This window comes from Xyrauchen texanus, chromosome 3, assembly GCF_025860055.1.
Source record: "Xyrauchen texanus isolate HMW12.3.18 chromosome 3, RBS_HiC_50CHRs, whole genome shotgun sequence".
Lineage (NCBI taxonomy): Eukaryota > Metazoa > Chordata > Actinopteri > Cypriniformes > Catostomidae > Xyrauchen > Xyrauchen texanus.
Window position 1 is genome coordinate 43665282 of NC_068278.1, and position 20592 is coordinate 43685873.

The 20592-nt window shown below is 37.5% G+C and overlaps 1 protein-coding gene across 2 annotated transcripts in view; it reads left to right on the top strand.

Moving 5' to 3' along the window:
- The window catches only part of LOC127627676 (EMI domain-containing protein 1-like), a 109130-nt gene that overhangs the window by 86292 nt on the left and 2246 nt on the right, over nucleotides 1-20592 (top strand). The window contains exons 7-15 of one of the 2 annotated variants that reach the window (XM_052104173.1): nucleotides 3309-3353; nucleotides 3830-3928; nucleotides 8167-8271; nucleotides 12338-12427; nucleotides 13694-13737; nucleotides 14252-14314; nucleotides 14421-14465; nucleotides 16595-16639; nucleotides 20382-20466. In XM_052104173.1, the coding sequence (XP_051960133.1) occupies nucleotides 3309-3353; nucleotides 3830-3928; nucleotides 8167-8271; nucleotides 12338-12427; nucleotides 13694-13737; nucleotides 14252-14314; nucleotides 14421-14465; nucleotides 16595-16639; nucleotides 20382-20466 (621 nt within the window). The remainder of the gene's footprint in view (nucleotides 1-3308; nucleotides 3354-3829; nucleotides 3929-8166; nucleotides 8272-12337; nucleotides 12428-13693; nucleotides 13738-14251; nucleotides 14315-14420; nucleotides 14466-16594; nucleotides 16640-20381; nucleotides 20467-20592) is intronic. The other variant, XM_052104166.1, reaches the window with a different exon arrangement.

Genomic DNA, 20592 nt, shown 5'->3' on the forward strand with positions numbered 1-20592 from the left:
GTTAAGTGAAAACAAAGCACTTAACCCCTCTTATTCCCTCTTTCCCCTAAATTCTTACTTTTTGTCCTTTCCTTGTCCTCTCTATATCTCCTACTCTCTTAGCCATGCATTTGGACATGGTTAAAATCACATCCTTTTGCACTGCATTTAAAATGACTTTTCAGCGCTGGATCCATTTACATGCAATTACACACAAATCTTTATAAGCCAATGGGAATGTGAAGATAATCCTGTTTCCTATTTTGATTTTGGATTTAGGCAAGAACTCACCCACCATTTCACTTATCTCCCCACACAGTTGTTTGGGATTTCACTGCAGAGAGATTAGAGCAGATTTACGGTTCATGTGTATTGGACAGTGTAAGTGCTGACGGTTGTGGGTGGATTTTGGGGGAATGCCATGGTGCATGTGGCTTTGAATCCCGCCAATTCATTGTTGCCAGTTTCCATAGAGATGTAGTATTAAGGCATTGAAGAGGCTTGTGTGGACTTGAAGTGGCTGATTGTCTGCTAAATCTGAAAGGGTGCACTCTATCTACACTCTTTCAACACTAGCATTCAACCAGCCGGGCATTGGCAATTAGGATGCTTGGCATAAAGCATCAGTTTGATCAAGACATTAGTTCAGAATGAATCTGCCACATTAAAGGAATATACTACTTCAATACAAGTTAAGGTCAGTCGACAGCATTTGTTGCACAATGTTGATTTCCACAAAAAAATATTTTGAATTGTCCCTCCTTTTCTTAAATAAATAATAAAAAAAGGTTACAGTGAGGCACATACAATGTAAGTGAGTGTAAAGTTAAAAATCGTAATTTTTATGGTTTTAGGGTTTACAGCATTACGTTTTCATGGCTACGAATTAAGCAATTTTTTTCACACTAAAATCATGTTAACACAAATATAGTTTTTTCTTGTGGCTATATATTATATATATATATAAGTATTTAAAGCATATTTTAACCCAGGTTTTTGCTTTTTCAAAGAAATGGTGGGATTTACATTTTCTAAATATTTATTTTGTGACAAACAACATTATGCTACAAATGCTGTTGATTTAACTTGTATTGAACCCTGCACATTCCTTTAACTCGTCTGCGCTTTAGCCAGGCTTCAGTCTACTCTCTCCAAGGGCAGTGACGTCAGATTTGTTTGGCATGCAGCCTGGACCTTTTCCATCGTTAATAAGTTTTTTTTTTTTCTATTGTAAGATATAAATACAGTTTTAAAAAGAGTTTAAAAGACTGCATTTTTTTTATGTAAATGTAAAAGAATATACACTCACCTAAAGGATTATTAGGAACACCATACTAATACTGTGTTTGACCCCTTTCGCCTTCAGAACTGCCTTAATTCTACGTGGCATTGATTCAACAAGGTGCTGAAAGCATTCTTTAGAAATGTTGGCCCATATTGATAGGATAGCATCTTGCATTTGATAGAGATTTGTGGGATGCACATCCAGGGCACGAAGCTCCCGTTCCACCACATCCCAAAGATGCTCTATTGGGTTGAGATCTGGTGACTGTGGGGGCCATTTTAGTACAGTGAACTCATTGTCATGTTCAAGAAACCAATTTGAAATGATTCGAGCTTTGTGACATGGTGCATTATCCTGCTGGAAGTAGCCATCAGAGGATGGGTACATGGTGGCCATAAAGGGATAGACATGGTCAGAAACAATGCTCAGGTAGGCCGTGGCATTTAAACGATGCCCAATTGGCACTAAGAGGCCTAAAGTGTGCCAAGAAAACATCCCCACACCATTACACCACCACCACCAGCCTGCACAGTGGTAACAAGGCATGATGGATCCATGTTCTCATTCTGTTTACGCCAAATTCTGACTCTACCATCTGAATGTCTCAACAGAAATCGAGACTCATCAGACCAGGCAACATTTTTCCAGTCTTCAACTGTCCAATTTGGTGAGCTCTTGCAAATTGTAGCCTCTTTTTCCTATTTGTAGTGGAGATGAGTGGTACCCGTTGGGGTCTTCTGCTGTTGTAGCCCATCCGCCTCAAGGTTGTGCGTGTTGTGGCTTCACAAATGCTTTGCTGCATACCTCGGTTGTAACGAGTGGTTATTTCAGGCAAAGTTGCTCTTCTATCAGCTTGAATCAGTCGGCCCATTCTCCTCTGACCTCTAGCATCAACAAGGCATTTTCGCCCACAGGACTGCCGCATACTGGATGTTTTTCCCTTTTCACACCATTCTTTGTAAACCCTAGAAATGGTTGTGCGTGAAAATCCCAGTAACTTAGCAGATTGTGAAATACTCAGACCAGCCCGTCTGGCACCAACAACCATGCCACACTCAAAATTGCTTAAATCACCTTTCTTTCCCATTCTGACATTCAGTTTTGAGTTCAGGAGATTGTCTTGACCAGGACCACACCCCTAAATGCATTGAAGCAACTGCCATGTGATTGGTTGATTAGATAATTGCATTAATGACAAATTGAACAGGTGTTCCTAATAATCCTTTAGGTGAGTGTATATACATTTTTATTTTTAAAGTGTAAAATATAGTGTAAACTTTATTTAATAAACATCTCCATCATCTTCTTTCCTGCTTCTCTTCTCCTTCTCCCATCAATATTTAACCAACTATGAGACATCATCATAAAGTTTGTATAATGAATTGTAATTGGTCTTTTCTTTCTTGCATCTATTTATCCATCAATATGACTTCTTACTATCACATCAGTCTATCTGCTTTTCGCCTTGTCTATATTTGGGTCTGTAACATTTCTTACCATTATTTGACCTAAAACCTTTGCTGTCTTGCAAGTACTGGTATTTCTCTTAGGAAACACACATCTAGTTTTATTGATTTCCTCACTTCTATGATATAATAGTTTTATTAAGGGTGTTAAATTTGCATTATTGGTCTGTCTTAACATTCAGTCACCATGTTCCTGCATGAAAAACTGCTAGTGTGAATGTGACCATGGCCAGATTCTTTAAAGGAGAGAAACTTTTGTTTTATCATAACGTGTTTCAGGGGAAGATTAAGATGAATGACTATAATATATTTATTGATGTATCAGTTCATAAATTTTTCCTTCATAGATTCTTGTCTCTGCTGTGATGACACTGATAGTGAGGTCACATGATGAGCTCAGTGTTATTAGGACTATGTCTGCCAGCAGGCGCTTCACTATTCACTGATTCACTGATTTTATCAGGCTCTGGAACTATTCCAATTGCAGGCTTGGATGGAACTTTTGCCTAGCAATCTTACTTTTTACAAGAGTATCATTATCCTATGCACTTGTACATTTTTATGTGTGTTTGTCCCAGGTCCACAGGGTGAGAAAGGCAGGGATGGCTTAGTTGGTAAAGATGGTAAGTTGATTCATACCTGAACTTCACAGTTAGATTCTGTTTATGGAGTATCCAGTTGTTCTGTTCAGTATTACACAGATCAGTCATACACAGATGAATACTGAAATTACATTATAATAAACACATTTTTGTTTTAATACTGGGGTCTCAAACTGGTACCAGTGGGCCAGATACCCTATATGTATATTATCCAAAAACACCTCAAACTGTGGGCTTAAAACACAAATGTAAATGTGCTATTGTAGCCTAGTTGACGAGGTTAACAAATATTACTTTGTGCTCACATACGTCAGAAAGTTTTGGGTACGTTGTTAGTTAAATGCTAACTATATAACAGTGATAAGAAATATATAGAGTTAAAATTCTTGGCTATACAAACTTTAACTTGCCCCCGATGGAGAATACCATCTGGCTGAGATCTATGTTTTCATAAGCCTGTGAATTGCCTTATAATATAAATGACTCTGCATTGGTAGGTAAACCAGGGTCTCGAGGTCTGCCAGGACCCAAAGGAGATGCAGGCATCAGAGGTCCATCTGGAGCTCCAGGGTCGAAAGGAACACCTGGCCTTCCAGGTACTCTGAACTGTCCCTATCAATTTTGTTTAACCAGCCTTTTCATGTTACTGTTGCTCAACTTTTAGAGCATGGTGCCAGCAATGTCATGGGTTTGATTCCCAGGGAACACACATACTGATAAAAAATATACTTTGAATGCACTGCAAGTTGATTTTAAACATCTGCCAAATCTATGTGTATATGTAAATTTTTTTAATGTTGATTCAGTTTGGTTGGTTGGTTAGGAGCCCCTTTTTGACTCTAGGCAAACATGGAAGAGTACATCCTTTTACAGAGCTTGTGTTATGGTCCAATATAGGAATCAGCTAGCACAGAAACAAGTAGAGTTGTCTTATTCAGACTATCTACTGTCAGTTTCAGCTTGGCCATGAATCCAAAACATTGTCTTTGTAATTCATAGATATAAATATAATTGTACCCGCTAATAACATACCCTGATTTCCTTAATTTTTGTGCTGAACTGTGACAGCCATAAGAGGCACTAATGTATATACAGAACTTGCAGAGTCAGCATTGAGCCCACTGCCAAAATATTTGTGATTTGACCTCTCTCTCTCTCTCTCCATCTCCATATATATATATATATATATATATATATATATATATATATATATATATATATATAAAAATTTAGTTCACAGCATGTAGCATTTTGTTTGCCTAAACACACACACACTGACTAGCATATCACTCACCCAAAGATTCAAAAATAACAATACAGAATGTAGTGTTGTCATAATGTGTTTGAAACATGGCCACAGGTATGATGGCTCTTTAACCAGAGCTCTGACTGCCTGAAGGGGGTTTGTGTGATCTCAGGGCCCTCACAAGGCCCTACTGAAATGCTCCTCTGGCATATGAATCTATCTAAGGTGAACATGAGATATGTATACAATACTTGCTCCTTATTTCTTCCATATGTTTGCCTTTGTATTGTTTTTCTTGGGTCTGCCTTTTTTAATTATGCATCTGTATGGTGCACAAAGAACTGTATCTGATTGCTGTATTCATGTAGAAGAGGTATGCTTAAATTAAGTTAAAATAAAAAAAGATTTAGGAAAAACAATGTCATGATATTCAAAGATTTCTGGAAAATGTGTCAGAGGAGGAATAGTTCACCCAAAAAATAAAATTCCCTCATTTTTTACTCACCACTATAATGTTCCAAACCTGTGTGCTGTTATTTTTCCATGAAACACAGAAGTAGAAATTTTTGAAGAATGCTATTGAACGAGAATTTGTAGTGAACAGAGTATGTCAAGCTCCAAAAGTTATAAAAAAAAAACACCATAAACTTAATCCAGTCAACTCATTCTATATTTTCCAAGTCTTAGCTATGTGGTGTGGAACAGATCAAAATTTAAGTCCATTAAAGTCGACCTCCAATCAAGCTTGTCTGTCTAGCCCGTGTCCACTACCACACCTGGAGTCGCAAGTTTGAATGGCTTAAACCCTGTCCTACGGTTCAGCATCAGGATTCTTGCTCGAAACATCAGAACATGCCGGAAGTGGATGATGGCAGGGTAGAGGAGCTTACCCCCCACAAGAGGACGGGATCTAAACTGGTGGTTTTGGGGTGGCAGTGGGTGAAAGCAACCCAGCATACAAGCAATGAGACAGCTGTGGGACCTTATAAGGCATAGGCTAGATAATGATTGGATGAGATACCGGAGTTGAATGAATGAACGTAATTCTACTAAGAGTCCTCTGTGAGAATTATTGCTTAAGCTTCCATTACCATGTCCAAATTACAGGACAGAACTGGAAATTACAAATTTGGTATGATTATACTCAGGGTTTGAAATAAGCTTTTAGTCTCACCAGACACTGTGGCTAGGTCACTAGATAAAATCCCCTGCTTCGGAAAAAGTGATAAAGGTAACTGGAGACTGTAATGGCATGCATTTGTTTGGACATTTTATTTGAATGGAAATGTTGTTTGAATGGAAATGTTATTAATTTAGCAGTGCACAAGCCTAATGATTTAAGTAATCTCTTGGAATATCTGAAAGCAAACATGTCCATTTAGAACAGGAGTAGGATAGAAAAGGAGGAGAATTTGTCAATAATTTGTCCATAATTTATGGACATTTTAACCTCTTCATTCTAAATTGTACTTGCCTGTATGAAAGTTTACCATTGTTTATCAGTGGCATTTGTAATGATAAGGCCAGATCCACTGGTAAGACAATGATGGCTCCACATTACTGTGGTTAGGCTAATGTAGAAAGTCTTTTCAAAAAAATAAACAATAGTATTTGTTTTGGAAAAAACAAAAAAAAAACTCGTAGCCTAAACAAAGTCTAAAATAAAAGTCTATAGATTTACCCTAATAGATTGAATATTAATCTGTATGACTCTGTAAGTTACCAGTTAGTGTTACTGCAGTAAAGAAACGTGTATTTGTCTCCACTTTATCTCGTCAGTGCAGCTTTTAATGCTGAGAATGTTAAGCAATTTAAGAGGTTTGACTTACTCCATATAGAGCTTTAAACTAGAATATTCTCTGTAGAATTCAAATGGGTCATATATGTGTTGGGCTGCCATGATATCGAGTGAAGGCCGAGTGAATCCCGCAAGTTTCGCTCTGCGCTGTCCCAGAGCTCTGGCGATCTTATCTGTGGAGCACGCTGATGTGTGCTGCCGTCGTTCATGCAAAAGCACACTTCATTTGCCCCACACAGATGTGCGTGTAAGTTATGAGAGGCATATTTAGTGCTTATAAAGCGCTAAACGAGAGGAATTAAATAAAATTTGCATCGGCAGCACCTCATAGTTGCCCGACATTCATAGATGGCGGGTTTTAATTTCAAAAACCTGATCATACTGCTTGGGCTGCTTCTCTGAGAGTTTGTGTGTGCTTCTTCTCCTGACTCAGAATACTGGTCTGCTTCCTGTTGAAAGGTAACAGGACATCCTCTTTACATTATGCTCTTACATGCACACAATGGACTGTTATTCACTTAATTAGCATTCTACAGAGAATACCAGTGGGCTCTACATATGACCTGCACTCTGTCACTCAAAATATGCAAAGTCTTTATTCAAGTTAATGGAATTTGATTTTACCTCTCATCTGACCTATTTCTTTCCAGATAGTTTTTGTAAATATTATTTTGCATTGCATCACCTTTCAAACACCTAAAGGAGAGACCGATGAGGAATGGGGGTGACAAAGGAGTAATGAGCAATATTACCTCAGTGAAAATGTAAACAGTGATGTCAGAGGTAACTATGGAAGACGGGATATCAGGGAGAATTAAAGGGTAGGAAAGGGGAAAATAAACAGCTAGAGTAGATAATCCTGCTTGAAAAGCCTAAGGTGGGTTTCTGGTCTTGGCTGGTTAAGGCTGGTCACTCAGTGTGCCCAGTATGACTAGCTGAAAAGTGCCCAAAAGTCCAGACCAGCCTATTCAGCTTAAGCTGTATTTTTCAGCAAGAGACAGACAGAGCATATAAAACTGTTTAATAATCACACATTTTCTCCACAGCTGCTCTCGTGCACCAGCCGTGACATGTAACGGTTTTCTTTCCTTCCATTTTTTCCAATTAATCCAAAATAACAGGCAACAAGGAACCAGCTGTGAGACTACATTCTTATACACACACACAGAGCTGTTTGAATCAGCACAGTCACTGGCCAGGTCTTAATTTATTACACACCAGAGCTGCTAATATGCTCCGGCATTTAACAGTGTTTATTTGAGTTTTCCCAGTTTTCCCTGTTAGAGCCCGGTTCATGGCCATTATGAGCACCCCCCCCCCCCCCCCCCCCCCCAACACACACACACACACACACACACACACTGCAATCCCACCACTCTTATTAACCCACTTCCTAGAACAGACAAGTATCGGAATTCAGTTCCTCGACCTACCTCAATCTTTTCACTTATTCACTTCTTCTCCTCTCCTTTATGACTTAAAAGGATTTTGAGAAAGTCATAAATATTAAATCATATATATGCTTGACATGGTGTGCAAAGGAAAAAATGAACATATTATATTTTATCCTACTTCCTGCTACCTTTCTTATGAGCAAGAAAACAGCACCTTATTGTTGACTACCCATGGGAAAGATAGCTTTAGAGAGAGGTGCAGAGCGGAGTCGGTAGTTGTTTCCTATGCACCTTGCACTCTTTATTTCATCCCACTGAAGACATTACCTGCATTGTGTGGTCTCTACGATAACTGTTCTTCTCTTTTTTTCTTTTTTTTTAATGCTTTCTCTTTAGGTCCGCAGGGACCTACGGGCCTCCCAGGAAATAGGGGCCTCCCTGGGCCACCCGGCCCTCCTGGGCCCCCTGGACCTCCAGCCCCTGTACCTGAACAAGATGCTGGTATGAGTACAAATACTTTCATTTAAGTTAATTTGCATACATAAGGGATAATGTAGTCAACTGGTCTTTATCCCGAAGTAAACCCTGTTAGGGTGATCAGGAACCCAATGTAAAGAGGAGGGGTCTTGTATCATCCTTAAGGGGTTTAATTTGTTATACTGTACATTATCCCGCATATTACGTATTTACTTACTAAATAAATAATTGTATTATGTGAGAAGAAAGAGCACAGACTGATACTTGAGACACAAAACAAACATAACTTCTGTAAGTAGGATAACAGTTGGCTGGGACAATGGTCAATTATATATTTGAGAAAACATTTCAATATTTGTAATATATGTGATGCGCTCCTTCAAAATGTCGTAAGTTGCAATGGTCATTTTTTTTTTTAAATGTGAAGCATTTTTGACTGTATCAGGTTTTCTATTGTTTTTGATAAAGCAACATCTCAGCTTTCAAATTATGTCAATGTTATCATTACATTTTTGTTTTTAAATGCAGTGTGTCAAGTCGCATCAGCTGCAAATAAATAAATTTAAACGGGAGCGCTGCATATAGAGTCTCTCCTCCGATCAGCGCTCCTCATTTACCTCCTCATTAAGGAAAGTGTCCATAGTTAGTTAGCTTGAAAAAAACATTACACATTTTTGATACAACATAATATACTCTGAATTTATACAAATCATTTTTGCCATAAACCCCTGATATGTTCTTGATATCATTAGAAAGCTGAGACCTTCCTTTTTTACTGTAGTGCACAAAATGTGCTCAAAATGTGATTCTTAGTCAATGCAAATTATGGAGATGGTACAAAAATCAGTTTTAAATATGTTTAGGAGTTTGGCCATGAAATCTTCCTGTATTTGGTCTATAGACATTAATTCAGCACATCAAATAAAATATGAATAAAAAAATAAATAAATAAATAAATATATATATATATATATATATATATATATATATATATATATATATATATATATATATATATATATATATATACTTTAAAATATTTAAGATAACTATATATAATTATTTCATCATTTTATATTGAATTATTGTTATACTGAGGGGCTTTCTCAGCAAATATTTGTATATTCGATTAATCACGATTAATTGGGACACTATGTAATTAATTCGATTAAAATTTGTAATCGATTGACAGCCCTAAAAAAATACAATAATACAAAATAAAAAAATAATAAAAATAAAATAAAAATATATATATATATGTATATATATAAACAATTACATTTGCACGACACTGTGCTGGATCACTTAATTTATTGTTTTTGTCTTTGGCAGCGTCACATTACAATTACATCATTACAACTGTCCATTGAAAGAGAACCTGACCTCAGCTAAATTACAATAATACATTAAACTAATATTAGAACAGAAAGTTGTGTTCATTTTATTGAAGTTTCTGTTTGTGATTTTTCCCTTTTAATCCAAATGGCGCTTAAACATTTCGTTCAAGATTATGTTAGAAAAAGGAAGCTCTTGAAAACACACAAGATCATTCACAATAACCAATATAAAGACAGCGGGCTGCGGTCTCTGACACTTTCTGTCTGTCAACAATGGAGCTAGGGATTGTGGGAAATATTAGCTGAAAAAGCATGTACGGCTCCACACTTGGAAAATATACCGGAAATAGTAGACCATCCGGGCAATTTTGGCATACCATTTTATACATACTTTAATTTGAGACACACTAATTCTCATCTCGCATACTAATTATAATGGATAGTATGCACATTGAGATGCAAAGATGGTCTTCTATTTCCAGAAGAGGATGAACATTTTAACCAGGAGGCAGTAGACATCTAGTACAAGGCAAACAACAGGTTTTTATTTATTAGTAAGTATTTATTGTGCTGATGATGTAGAGACTTTAGCAAACCGTGTAACAAATATGATACATACGGTTATATAGATTTAATAATATGTGGTATAATTGTAGTATTGTTGTTTTTGGGCCCCTGTCTCTTTCTCTGTCTCTTCAATTAATATTTATGCTATGCTCTCCGTTGTGGCTCTGCAGATTTTTCACACCTTTAGAATGGAGGTGTGAAGGATATTGCTGTAGTGTAGAACCAGATGCATTATAGTTGCCTGTGGACACACTCACAAACTATACTCTGTGCCTCTTCTTGTGGAACTGCTTTATTTGTCAGTAGTAGTTCTGCACAGCAGCTTATTTGTGGCCAGTCATGGGACAGTAATAAAGTTAAAATTATTTAGTTAATGAGATTTTTACCGATACTTCCTGACTGTGCAACAACTGAGCGATTGGAAAGCTTCAAATGAGTTTGACATTACACAGATGAGTTTAAGAGAGTGTAAAAGAGATGGATCGAAAAAAGGGAGATAGATCAAGGAATTATTGTAACTTAGGGGCATCTCTCTCTTTTTACCCCTCTTTTCACTTCCCTGAAGTTGATTAAAATGGCAGGTTTTAGGAGGTAATTCAGGCTAGACTCAATAGTCACATGCTGGGAAAAAGACCTGTCTGTCTGCTGCTGATGTCACTCAACCACTTCCAGATGTGCATGTGCGTGTGTGAGTGTGTGTGTGCTCGCGCAGTGAGGGCTGTGTTGAGACTGAAGCAAAGTTGAGCTCGAAGCACGAGGGAGTGTTTTAGAATAGGAGCAATAATATTTTAGTATGTGTGTCGTCACTTTTGAAGAGGACTGGCCCTTGTAGCAGAATGACTCTTCACCTCAGCTCAGTTTTATATCTGCTCTCCGTTCAAGGGGACATAAGCCAGCCCAGACCTCATAAAGTTTTAGAATTTTAAATTTAGGGACCTTAGAACTTTATAACTTGGTTAAGACTGCTATTCCCTGTGATTCCACCTTCAAAGTAATCAGGGCAATTAAAGGGTCTGCAAGAGGCTTCCATAGAAAAACACTGTCTTGTTGGAGTTTCCTGTCTGAGTCTGAGCTCTGGGACACCCTGCGGCTACAGAGTCTACAGTGGCAAACTCACCTGCTGGGGAGAGAAAGGCAGAGAAAGAGAGAGAGTGAGAGAGAGTGAGAGAGAGTGAGAGCAAAAGAGAGAGAGAGAGAGAGAGAGAGAGAAAGAGAGGTGAATCTGCCTGTGTAATTGTAAAAGCTGAATCAGTACTCACCCCACTGTGATAACATTGCCAGCAGTTACAAAGCCATAAGCCTTTCAGTGAGACTGTGAATGTGTTATCTAGAATCAGAGGAGATGGGAGAAAACATCAGTGAATCAACAGAGAAAGAGGACGTATTTATTGCACGTTTTTATAAATGTATAAAATGTTTGATCTTATTGTCAAAATTGCAGATAAAACAGATAATAATGCAAACATTTAAAGCCAATGCTAGAGGGAGAGACAATTATAATCATTAGATTAGAATAAAAAATATCTGGCTTGTTGTATATACTGTATATATATAATTCACTTTTTGTCACAGAACATTAAAATTACAATCTTAAAATGAATGGAAATTTCTGTATTAAATATATAGTATAAATTAATTTAATAAATAGATCTGTATTGAACGAATACATTTTTCAAATTTTGCAACGCTCTAAATGATTTATTGATTGGCTTAGTATTGCTTTTGATTGTGGTTGATTTGTGAGTTCTTCTGCACTGGTTCTTTTAAAACATTGGTTCACAAATTATTCATAAGCGAAGTGAACTAAATAGGAATTTAAAAAAATCTTTATCCAGAAAGAAAAAAAATTACAAATACTACTGGAAATGTCATGGAAGGAAATTTGTCAGTCAAAGGTGTGGAAACCATGGACGCATTACAATTTGCAATGTACCAAAATTTTACAGTCTGTTACAAATTTGGTAATCACATCAGTTTATTCTTACCTAAACAGTGCCATCTACAGTCAAGTTGACATTCTTTTCAGCATCACTGCCTCTGCCATGGTCACTCTGAACAGCAGTTGCCCTCATGAGCTGACCTTTGACTCCAGACACCCAATTTCCTGCTAGTTATCCTAGATTAGTACAAATTACAGCTTGCACAAACACGAGTCTGGACTCTTTAATATTCTTGTAATATTACAGGCCTGAAAAAAGACAGTCTGCTCCATAACAACTTCCCTGACCTCCGAGTGACCCCTCCACATGGACCACCAGGTCCACCTGGACCCACAGGTCAGTGATATTTATTTGTATCCTGTTTACAAAATAGTTTATTACTGGGCAGTTATACCAGAGATAGTTACTTTCAAATTTGAGGCAACATCATTCATTTTATAACTAAACTTATTAAACTGCTTACAGGCTTTTTAACGCCTGATTTAAAAACAGAGGGAAAAATCAGATGACGTTTAGTGAATTAGCTTTAATTTAATTTAGCAAGAATATCTGTGTTATTATAGAGTTTTTACTGTTTTTTTTTTTTTATTTTATTTTTTTACAACATTCCAGCCATTAATTCATATGACCTAATTTGTCGTCTACGTACATCTTCCATGCACATTACAAACTGAATATTCACAACAACAAGAGTACAAATTGTCATCGGATTCTAATTTAATTACATTGACCTGTCTTAAATTGTGCATTGTTTAAAAGTACTTAAAAACAATGAGTTTCACTCTCCCAGTATGTGTCAAGTATAAGATAAAATATGACACTCTCTTGGATGTGAAAACGTTTTATCATGTGAATTGGGAATACTTTTATTCTGGAGACAGACTCAGCCTCTTTTTTTTCTCCTGTGAAGTGATTGTCTACATCTGCCTTTTCTTAAAAACAAATTAGTACCCAGAGGGCTTAGCACAAGCAACTGTCTAATGCATAAGAAAGTACATAATCATCTTTTACATGAATATCATTATTTCTAACCTGCTTGCACTTTTGATGTCATAGATTTCCTCTGCTTCAGTCCTTTGAGTCAAATGTCTCTATTTTCTCTATTTTGATTAGAATCTTGGGTGACTAAATGATTTGTTCTATCAAATAAAGTTATCACAGTTAGTATGAACAGGTCCTACATTTTGAAAATAAAACATACTGGGTGCCAGATTTCATAATTTTCAAACAGTTTATTTTTATGAGATAGTATTATTATTTATGAGTTATTTTATAAGCATATGATAAGTCCCTTCAATTATGTTATTATGAGGATCAGTGACTTGTGAGTACTTCACTCAGCTAAATGAGATACGTTTCTACCTAAATATGATTTCAACATTATGGGTACTTGTTGTGCCAGGTCTTTGATTTGAAGTACCCCCTGAAGCAATTGACTGGAAGGTCACAGTGGTTAACATTACATTCACAATAGGCAGTGTTAACCATGTATTATTTGTGAACTGTATCATTAAACATGTCAGTACAGCCCTTTTGTACACATGACACAAAACATTTCTAAAAAGGGTTTGTATTCAAATATGTTTATTCTGTCCCATGCAGGGCCTCCAGGACCAATTGGACCACCAGGCCCTATTGGACTGACTGTAAGTTATAGGCTGATGGGGAAAGTATGTCACAACCTCAGTCTGATAGCCCTCTCCTTTCTTTTGCCTATTAATATGTTTGTTTCTGTTCTGTGTTTGAGTGTATGGCTCTGTTGTGTTTTCTCTTGCCTCTTGCCAGGCCTTCTCGTTTAGTGCTCCTCATGTTGATTTTCTGCACCTGTCCCTCATGTATCTTGCTCTATATATTGTGCCCTTTTTCCTCTTGTGTTTGTCGAATCATTTTGTTAGCAATTTGTCTATTCCTGTTCAAGACTTGTTCCTGTTCCCGGTCAGTCCTAGTCCTAGTCTTTGTCTTTATTCTGGTTTATGTTTAGTTTGTTTTCTCTCCCTCATGAGAGTTTTGTTTTCAGTTGTTTAATAAAATATATTTATTTTTCACTCATTCCTGCACTTGGGTGCATCTTCCTGCTTTTGTACCGTGAAAAAGTACCCTTGTGTGAGTGTATAAATATGTGTATGTACTAACCATGTCATGTTTTCCTTGTGTAATAAGGGAAAGCCAGGAGCTTCTGGTTTGCAAGGTCCCATGGGACCAAAGGGAGATAGAGGAGAAAGAGTGAGTTCAAAATAAACTATACAACACAAGCTAAAACCTACACACAATGCAACACTGCCTGTACACATATTATACTCTGCATATAACACTTAATTTGACTCCACAGGGACCTCTTGGCTATCCAGGAGAGAGAGGGTTCAAGGGAGAGTTGGTAAAATGCCCACCTTTTACTTCATAAAATCATTTCCCATGGATAGATGTTTTGAATGATAAAAGCAGAAAAAAAGTTTAAACCAGCCTAAGCTGGTTTGCTGGTCTTAGACTGGGATGAGCCTCAGCTATACCAGTTTGGCCAGGCTGGGAGACCAGCTTAGACATGCCAAGATCAGCAAACCATCGTAGGCTGGTTTAATAGTTCACCCAAAAATGTAAATTCTGTCTCCATTTCCTCACCTTCATATTGTTTAAATACTGTATGAATTTATTTTGTGTGTATCCCACAAAAGGAAAAATTTAGCAGAATGTCCAGACTGGTCTTGAAAGTGGTTTGTGATTCAGCATAGAGCAAGTTTCACAAGGGACACAAAAGCAATATGGACGTACAGTTGAAGTCAGAAGTTTACATACACTTAGGTTGAAGTAATCAAAACTAATATTTAACCACTCCACAGATTTCATATTCGCAAACTATAGTTTTGGGAAGTCTTTTAGGACATCTACTTTGTGAGTGACACAAGTCATTTTTCAAACAATTGTTTACAGACAGATTGTTTCACTTTAAATTTACTATATCACAATTCCAGTGTGTCAGAATTTGACACACTAAGTTAACTTTTTAGCAGCTTTGAAGATTTCAGAATGTCAAGCCTTTAGGTAATTAGCCAGTTAGCTTCTGATAGGCTAGTTGGAGTCAGTTGGAGGTGTACTTGTGGATGTATTTTAAGGCCTACCTTCAAACTCTGTGCCTCATTGCTTGTCATCATGGAAAATCTAAAGAAATCAGCCAAGACCTCATAAACAAAATTGTGGACTTTCCACAAGTCTGGTTCATCCCTTGGAGCAATTTCCAAATGCCTGAAAAACCACGTTCATCTGTACAAACAATAGTACGCAAGTTTAAACACCATGGAACCAGGTAGCCTTCATACCGCTCTGGAAGGAGACACATTCTGTCTCCTAGAGAGGTGCGAAAAGTACAAATCAATCCCAGAACAGCAGCAAAGGACCTTGTGAAGATGCTGGAGGAAACAGGTAGACAAGTATCTATATCCACAGTAAAACGAGTCCTATTTTGACTATCCCCGCATTCTATCGACTATTGCTCAGCAAGGAAGAAGCCAAGGTTCGAAAACCACCATAAAAAAGCCAGACTACAGTTTGCAAGTGCACATGGGGATGAAGATCTTAATTTTTGGAGAAATGTCCTCTGGCCTGATGAAACAATTTTATTGTTTTGCCATTATTATATGGAAAAAGGGTGAGGCTTGCAAGCTGAAGAACACCATCTCAACCATGAAGCATGGGAGTAGCAGGATCATGTTGTGGGGGTGCTTTGCTGCAGGAGGGACTGGTGCACTTCACAAAATAGATGGCATCATGAGGAACGAAAATTATGTGGATATATTAAAGCAACCTCTCAAGACCAGATCAGCCAGGAAGTTAAAGCTCTGTTGCAAATGGGTCTTCCAGATGGATAATGACCCCAAGCATACCTCCAAAGCTGTGGCAAAATGGCTTAAGGACAACAAAGTCAAGTTATTGGAGTGGCCATCACAAAGCCCTGACCTCAATCTGATAGAAAATTTGTTGGCAGATTTGAAAAAGCGTGTGAGAGCAAGGAGGACTACAAACTTGACTGAGGAATGGGCCAAAATTCAGGAATTGTGTTTAAGTGTATTTGGCTAAGATGTATGTAAACTTCTGACTTCAACTGTATGTTCATGTACTACACTCAATGAGCACTTTGTTTGGAGCACTATGGTGCCCTATGTGGTCTTCTGCCCATCCGCCTCAAGGTTCGACATGTGCATTCTGAGGTGCTATTCTGCTCACTACAATTGTACAAAGTAGTTATTTGAGTTACTGTAGCCTTTCAGTCAGATCACATTTTTCACCATTCTGATGGTTGATGTGAACATTAACTGAAGCTCCTGAACTTTATGATTTTATGCATTGCACTGCTGCCACATGATTGGCTGATTATATAATTGTATAAATAAATAGTTGTGCAGGTGTTCCTGCTTAAGTGCTCAGTGAGTTTTGATATAGCTTTGAGTGAGGAGCATGCTGGAAATAAAGTCTTTATTTATTGAAAATCTTGACTAATGTTTTTCTTCATAGGGAGAGCCAGGACCTAAAGGAGAGCCAGGGGAGAAAGGTCTTCCGGTAAGACAAGCCCATCAGGTGCCCTGTTTGTCACAAACTCTCTCCCCAGTCTGTGTTAAACCTTTCGAGGAGAAAGTGTGGTGGAGAGACCACTGAATAATTCATTCATTTAAGAGATGTTTTAACTGCACTGGTTATTCCAACAAGTCAAAAATGAATTTTTCAATTTTAATGGAGCAATAATCTCTTTCTGTAATTACCCTTTTCCTATGCCTGCTTATCGTTGTTCTAGAGTGATTTAAACGTAAGAGATTTTGACATTTGTTGTGACATTTTTGTTGTTTCTGGTTGAAGAACTTACATTGCTCATCCTGCCGTTCATCTATATTTTAACACCACGATCGTGTTAAATCCATTAGTGGAATTTTCATCATGAGCAACAAGGGCCAGTTATTATGTAATGCTCTTAACTTAAATCTGTGAAAATGCAGATACAGATGTTTCATTGAAAACTCCACTGAAGGATTTATTTCACAAATGCTTTTCATTGCTTGCTTACAGTACTCACAGTTACCACATTATATGTTTTGGTTTTGACTGTGCACTTGATAATATTGTTTCCATATGTGACTGAGCTCTTTAAAGCTGATCTGAGACCAGTTTTTGGCCTATGCTCTTACACTGTCTAGACAGAGTTTGTGGGTTTCTGAACTAGTCTCAGATTTGCATAAAAGGGCATAATCTATCGTGAATGTGTAATTGTGGTGTTACTGTCTGTTATTTGGGTTGGTTGTTGGTTGGGGCTGTTTCTGAGTGTTTCCCCTGTCCTCTAAAGCTGTCCAATTCCTATTTGTTACTGTCTCCATGGCTGCCTTTCAAGCCAACAGTCTCTTAGCTACCAGTTCTGGCATATACCCAACACACAGAGACTTTACCTCTTTGCTTTATTGTGCCGTCACAGCAAAGAGGAAACACTATATTACAGTTAGAATTTAACTGTGTATTACATTGTAAACTGATTGAAGCAACCAAATTGCTGTATCTTTCCATAATGTTGGAGTGTGTAATTTCTATGCCACAGTTTTTCCAGTAAACAGTGTTCTGAAACATCATGTAAACAAGAATGCCGATAACCTTACGCCATTTAAGAGAAAGCAGTTTTACACATCCAGGTTTCTCCTGGAGAATGCAGCTTATGTGGTCATGTAAACACATAAGCGACATTCTAAAATGTTTTTGAAGAGTGTGCTTGTGCGTGAACAGACCGGATATCAAACGTCATAGGATGGAGCCCAAGAACAAGTCAACAAAGCAGAAATAATTATTTCTTGTGAAGTACAGTGAGAAAAGCAGATACACTATAAACTGCACCCATTTATACATACCAATGTGAAATATTGACGATCTCTCACGTTCACGAATATTCGCTTGTACATTGGGGAATCTCTGGAGTTTTATGTAAGAGGGAAACCCCCCAATTTCTGCACAATTCAGCTGCAGGTTGCGACAAAGAAAACAAACACTGCAACAACTATGGAATATCTGGAAAGAAAGCGAAGCAACAAGGAATAAAAATAGTGAAGTCTTGCTCGGATACCATGTTTGTTATTTACACAAGCGTTGCAGGGAATTTACATTGATGTGTAGAAAACTGCTTACTTACCGAGCTGCATATACTGTATATATGGGAGTGAAGAGTACGCCACTTACACAGTGCATGTTAACCGCAAAGCTGCTTTCTCGCAATAAGCCGCTTATTGGTGTCCATGTAAATGGTGTCAGTATGTTTATTTGCAAAGTTATAATTGAGATGATAGATTATTTGAAGGAAGAACTTCAAATATGCCTAAATATAACTTTCGGAGCATGCACACAACTGCAAGGCAAATTATGGTCCAATGAAGTGATGACATGCTGGATGAAGTCGAGCTACAATAACAATGTCTAGGTCTTATGGTCCGACTTCACAAAAATTTAATGAATTCAGTCGGGTGTGTTTACAAACATTTTGAATATATCTTTTTTTTTTTTTTTTTTTTAGTCCGACTGAAATCAAACTTTTAAAGTGCATGTAAACTTCCAGAATATTCACACTTTTTACAGGAATCAAGCTACGAATGGCTTCCTTATAGCATGTTGTTGCATAAAATCTGGAATAGGAGAGAAAAAAATTACACATATTTGGCAGGGAAACAAACCAGAACAAATGCATATCCAAGTTTGGAAGTATGTGTCATTATGTGTGTGTTGTGTATATGCTTTATTTTAGTATTTATTGGAACAGCGGTGTTGGTGTGTGTTTGAGTGTGTGGGTGGATACAGCTATCCCTCAGTGTCCCAATGCATTGCTGCATGATCCCATCTTGTCCTTTTGCTTGTGATCTTCCTTTTTGCCTCCTTAACTCGTATCTAACCATCCAAATTTCAGTTTAGTGCCATTGGGTGACTATCAGTCAAACCCAATGTCTTGTTTAAATAGTTCTAGTACTTGATCCCAACCTCACATGTTGCTCTGACGGGCTTGCTATATGGAAAATCCTCCTAGTTCATAACAAATTGACTTAGTTTTCCGCACAGCTTGTCGACACAAAGATATAGGTCATTTGTGTGTAATTAATCATAAGACAGATCATTCAAAATCATATAGTTGTAACATTTCTGCTGTACGTAGAGTCTCCTTGGAGATATATACATAACATGTACAAAGACCATACCTCTACTCAGAAATTAATTTCTTCACATTTATCAATGTGAAACTGAGCGCTCTTATGATACCGTGGAGAAATATTCTGGACTGTAGCCATACTTGCATATCTTAATGAATATGGTATTTTTTCTAGGAACTATATGATATATTATTTACTGTTTTATTTGGCTAGATTAGCTACTTTCAGCTCTCACAGACACTAACCTTTACATCCATAACTCTTTCCTGTGTGCTGCCAGTTCATCAATAACAATGTTGTTCTAATATGCTTGAGCTTGGGACTGTTGTGTAGAATGTACTTTATGTGACACATTTCTTTACACTGTTACGCTGCCTATCAAAGCCACATAACTATTCAAAATCTAACTTTTGAATATGATTATATTATATGCAAGTGTATAGCACTTCCAGTAATCTAGCTAAATGTTTTTTTAACATCTGTTGTTAAAAATGCTGATGTTTGTCTTGTCCACATGTATACTTATTCCATGAACTCATTCTAGACTGAATTATTTAGATATTTTATCATATGGAAATTATACACTGGCTCTGATTGGACACCTGTAGTCTGATAAACAGGCAGGTTTTCAATGTGAGCTAATGCTGGTGGCTTTGGTGTAAGAGCATCCTTTACCTTGAGATGAGCAGACTAAAGTGTGCATAGTCAACTGAGCTCAATAATAGTACAGATGACTTCGACAAGCTCTTTAGTTTGAACAAAGCTGCTCTCCTCCTGGTCTTTGAATAACATAGTCTGAGGGTACTGTGAATGTTAAATGCATGTTCAAATCTAAAATGATTGATTATTTGGTCTTGATTTGCTCTGAGGACCTTTTGGCCTGGCCTGAACAAAGTGCATGGTGTTTTGTCCAAACTCACAGCATGGCCACAGTAAAAAAAGATTTTAAAAAAGATGGACAGACTAAATCTGTGCAGTTAACTGGTGTTTTGTAGTGAATGGAGTTGAGATCTTAACCCTCTAACTATGGTAATGATTTGGATTGAAATCATGGATTAACAGAATGACTTTGCATCTTGGCGAGTGCTTTGTTTGGCTTGTGCCCAATACCATGACGGCTGTATCTATCTCCACAGGGGGATGGAATACACCAAATCCGCGAGGCCCTGAAGATCTTAGCCGAGAGGGTTTTAATCCTCGAGACTATGATCGGTATCCATGGTGAGTAGGAGGCCAGAAGTAGGGTCAGGTTTAAAGGTCACAGATCTGGGGTCAGAGATTTTGGAAAGTGCATGAGGAGCAAAGTATGGCGGAGGACAGGGGCCAAGTACTCTGAAAGTGGGTCCT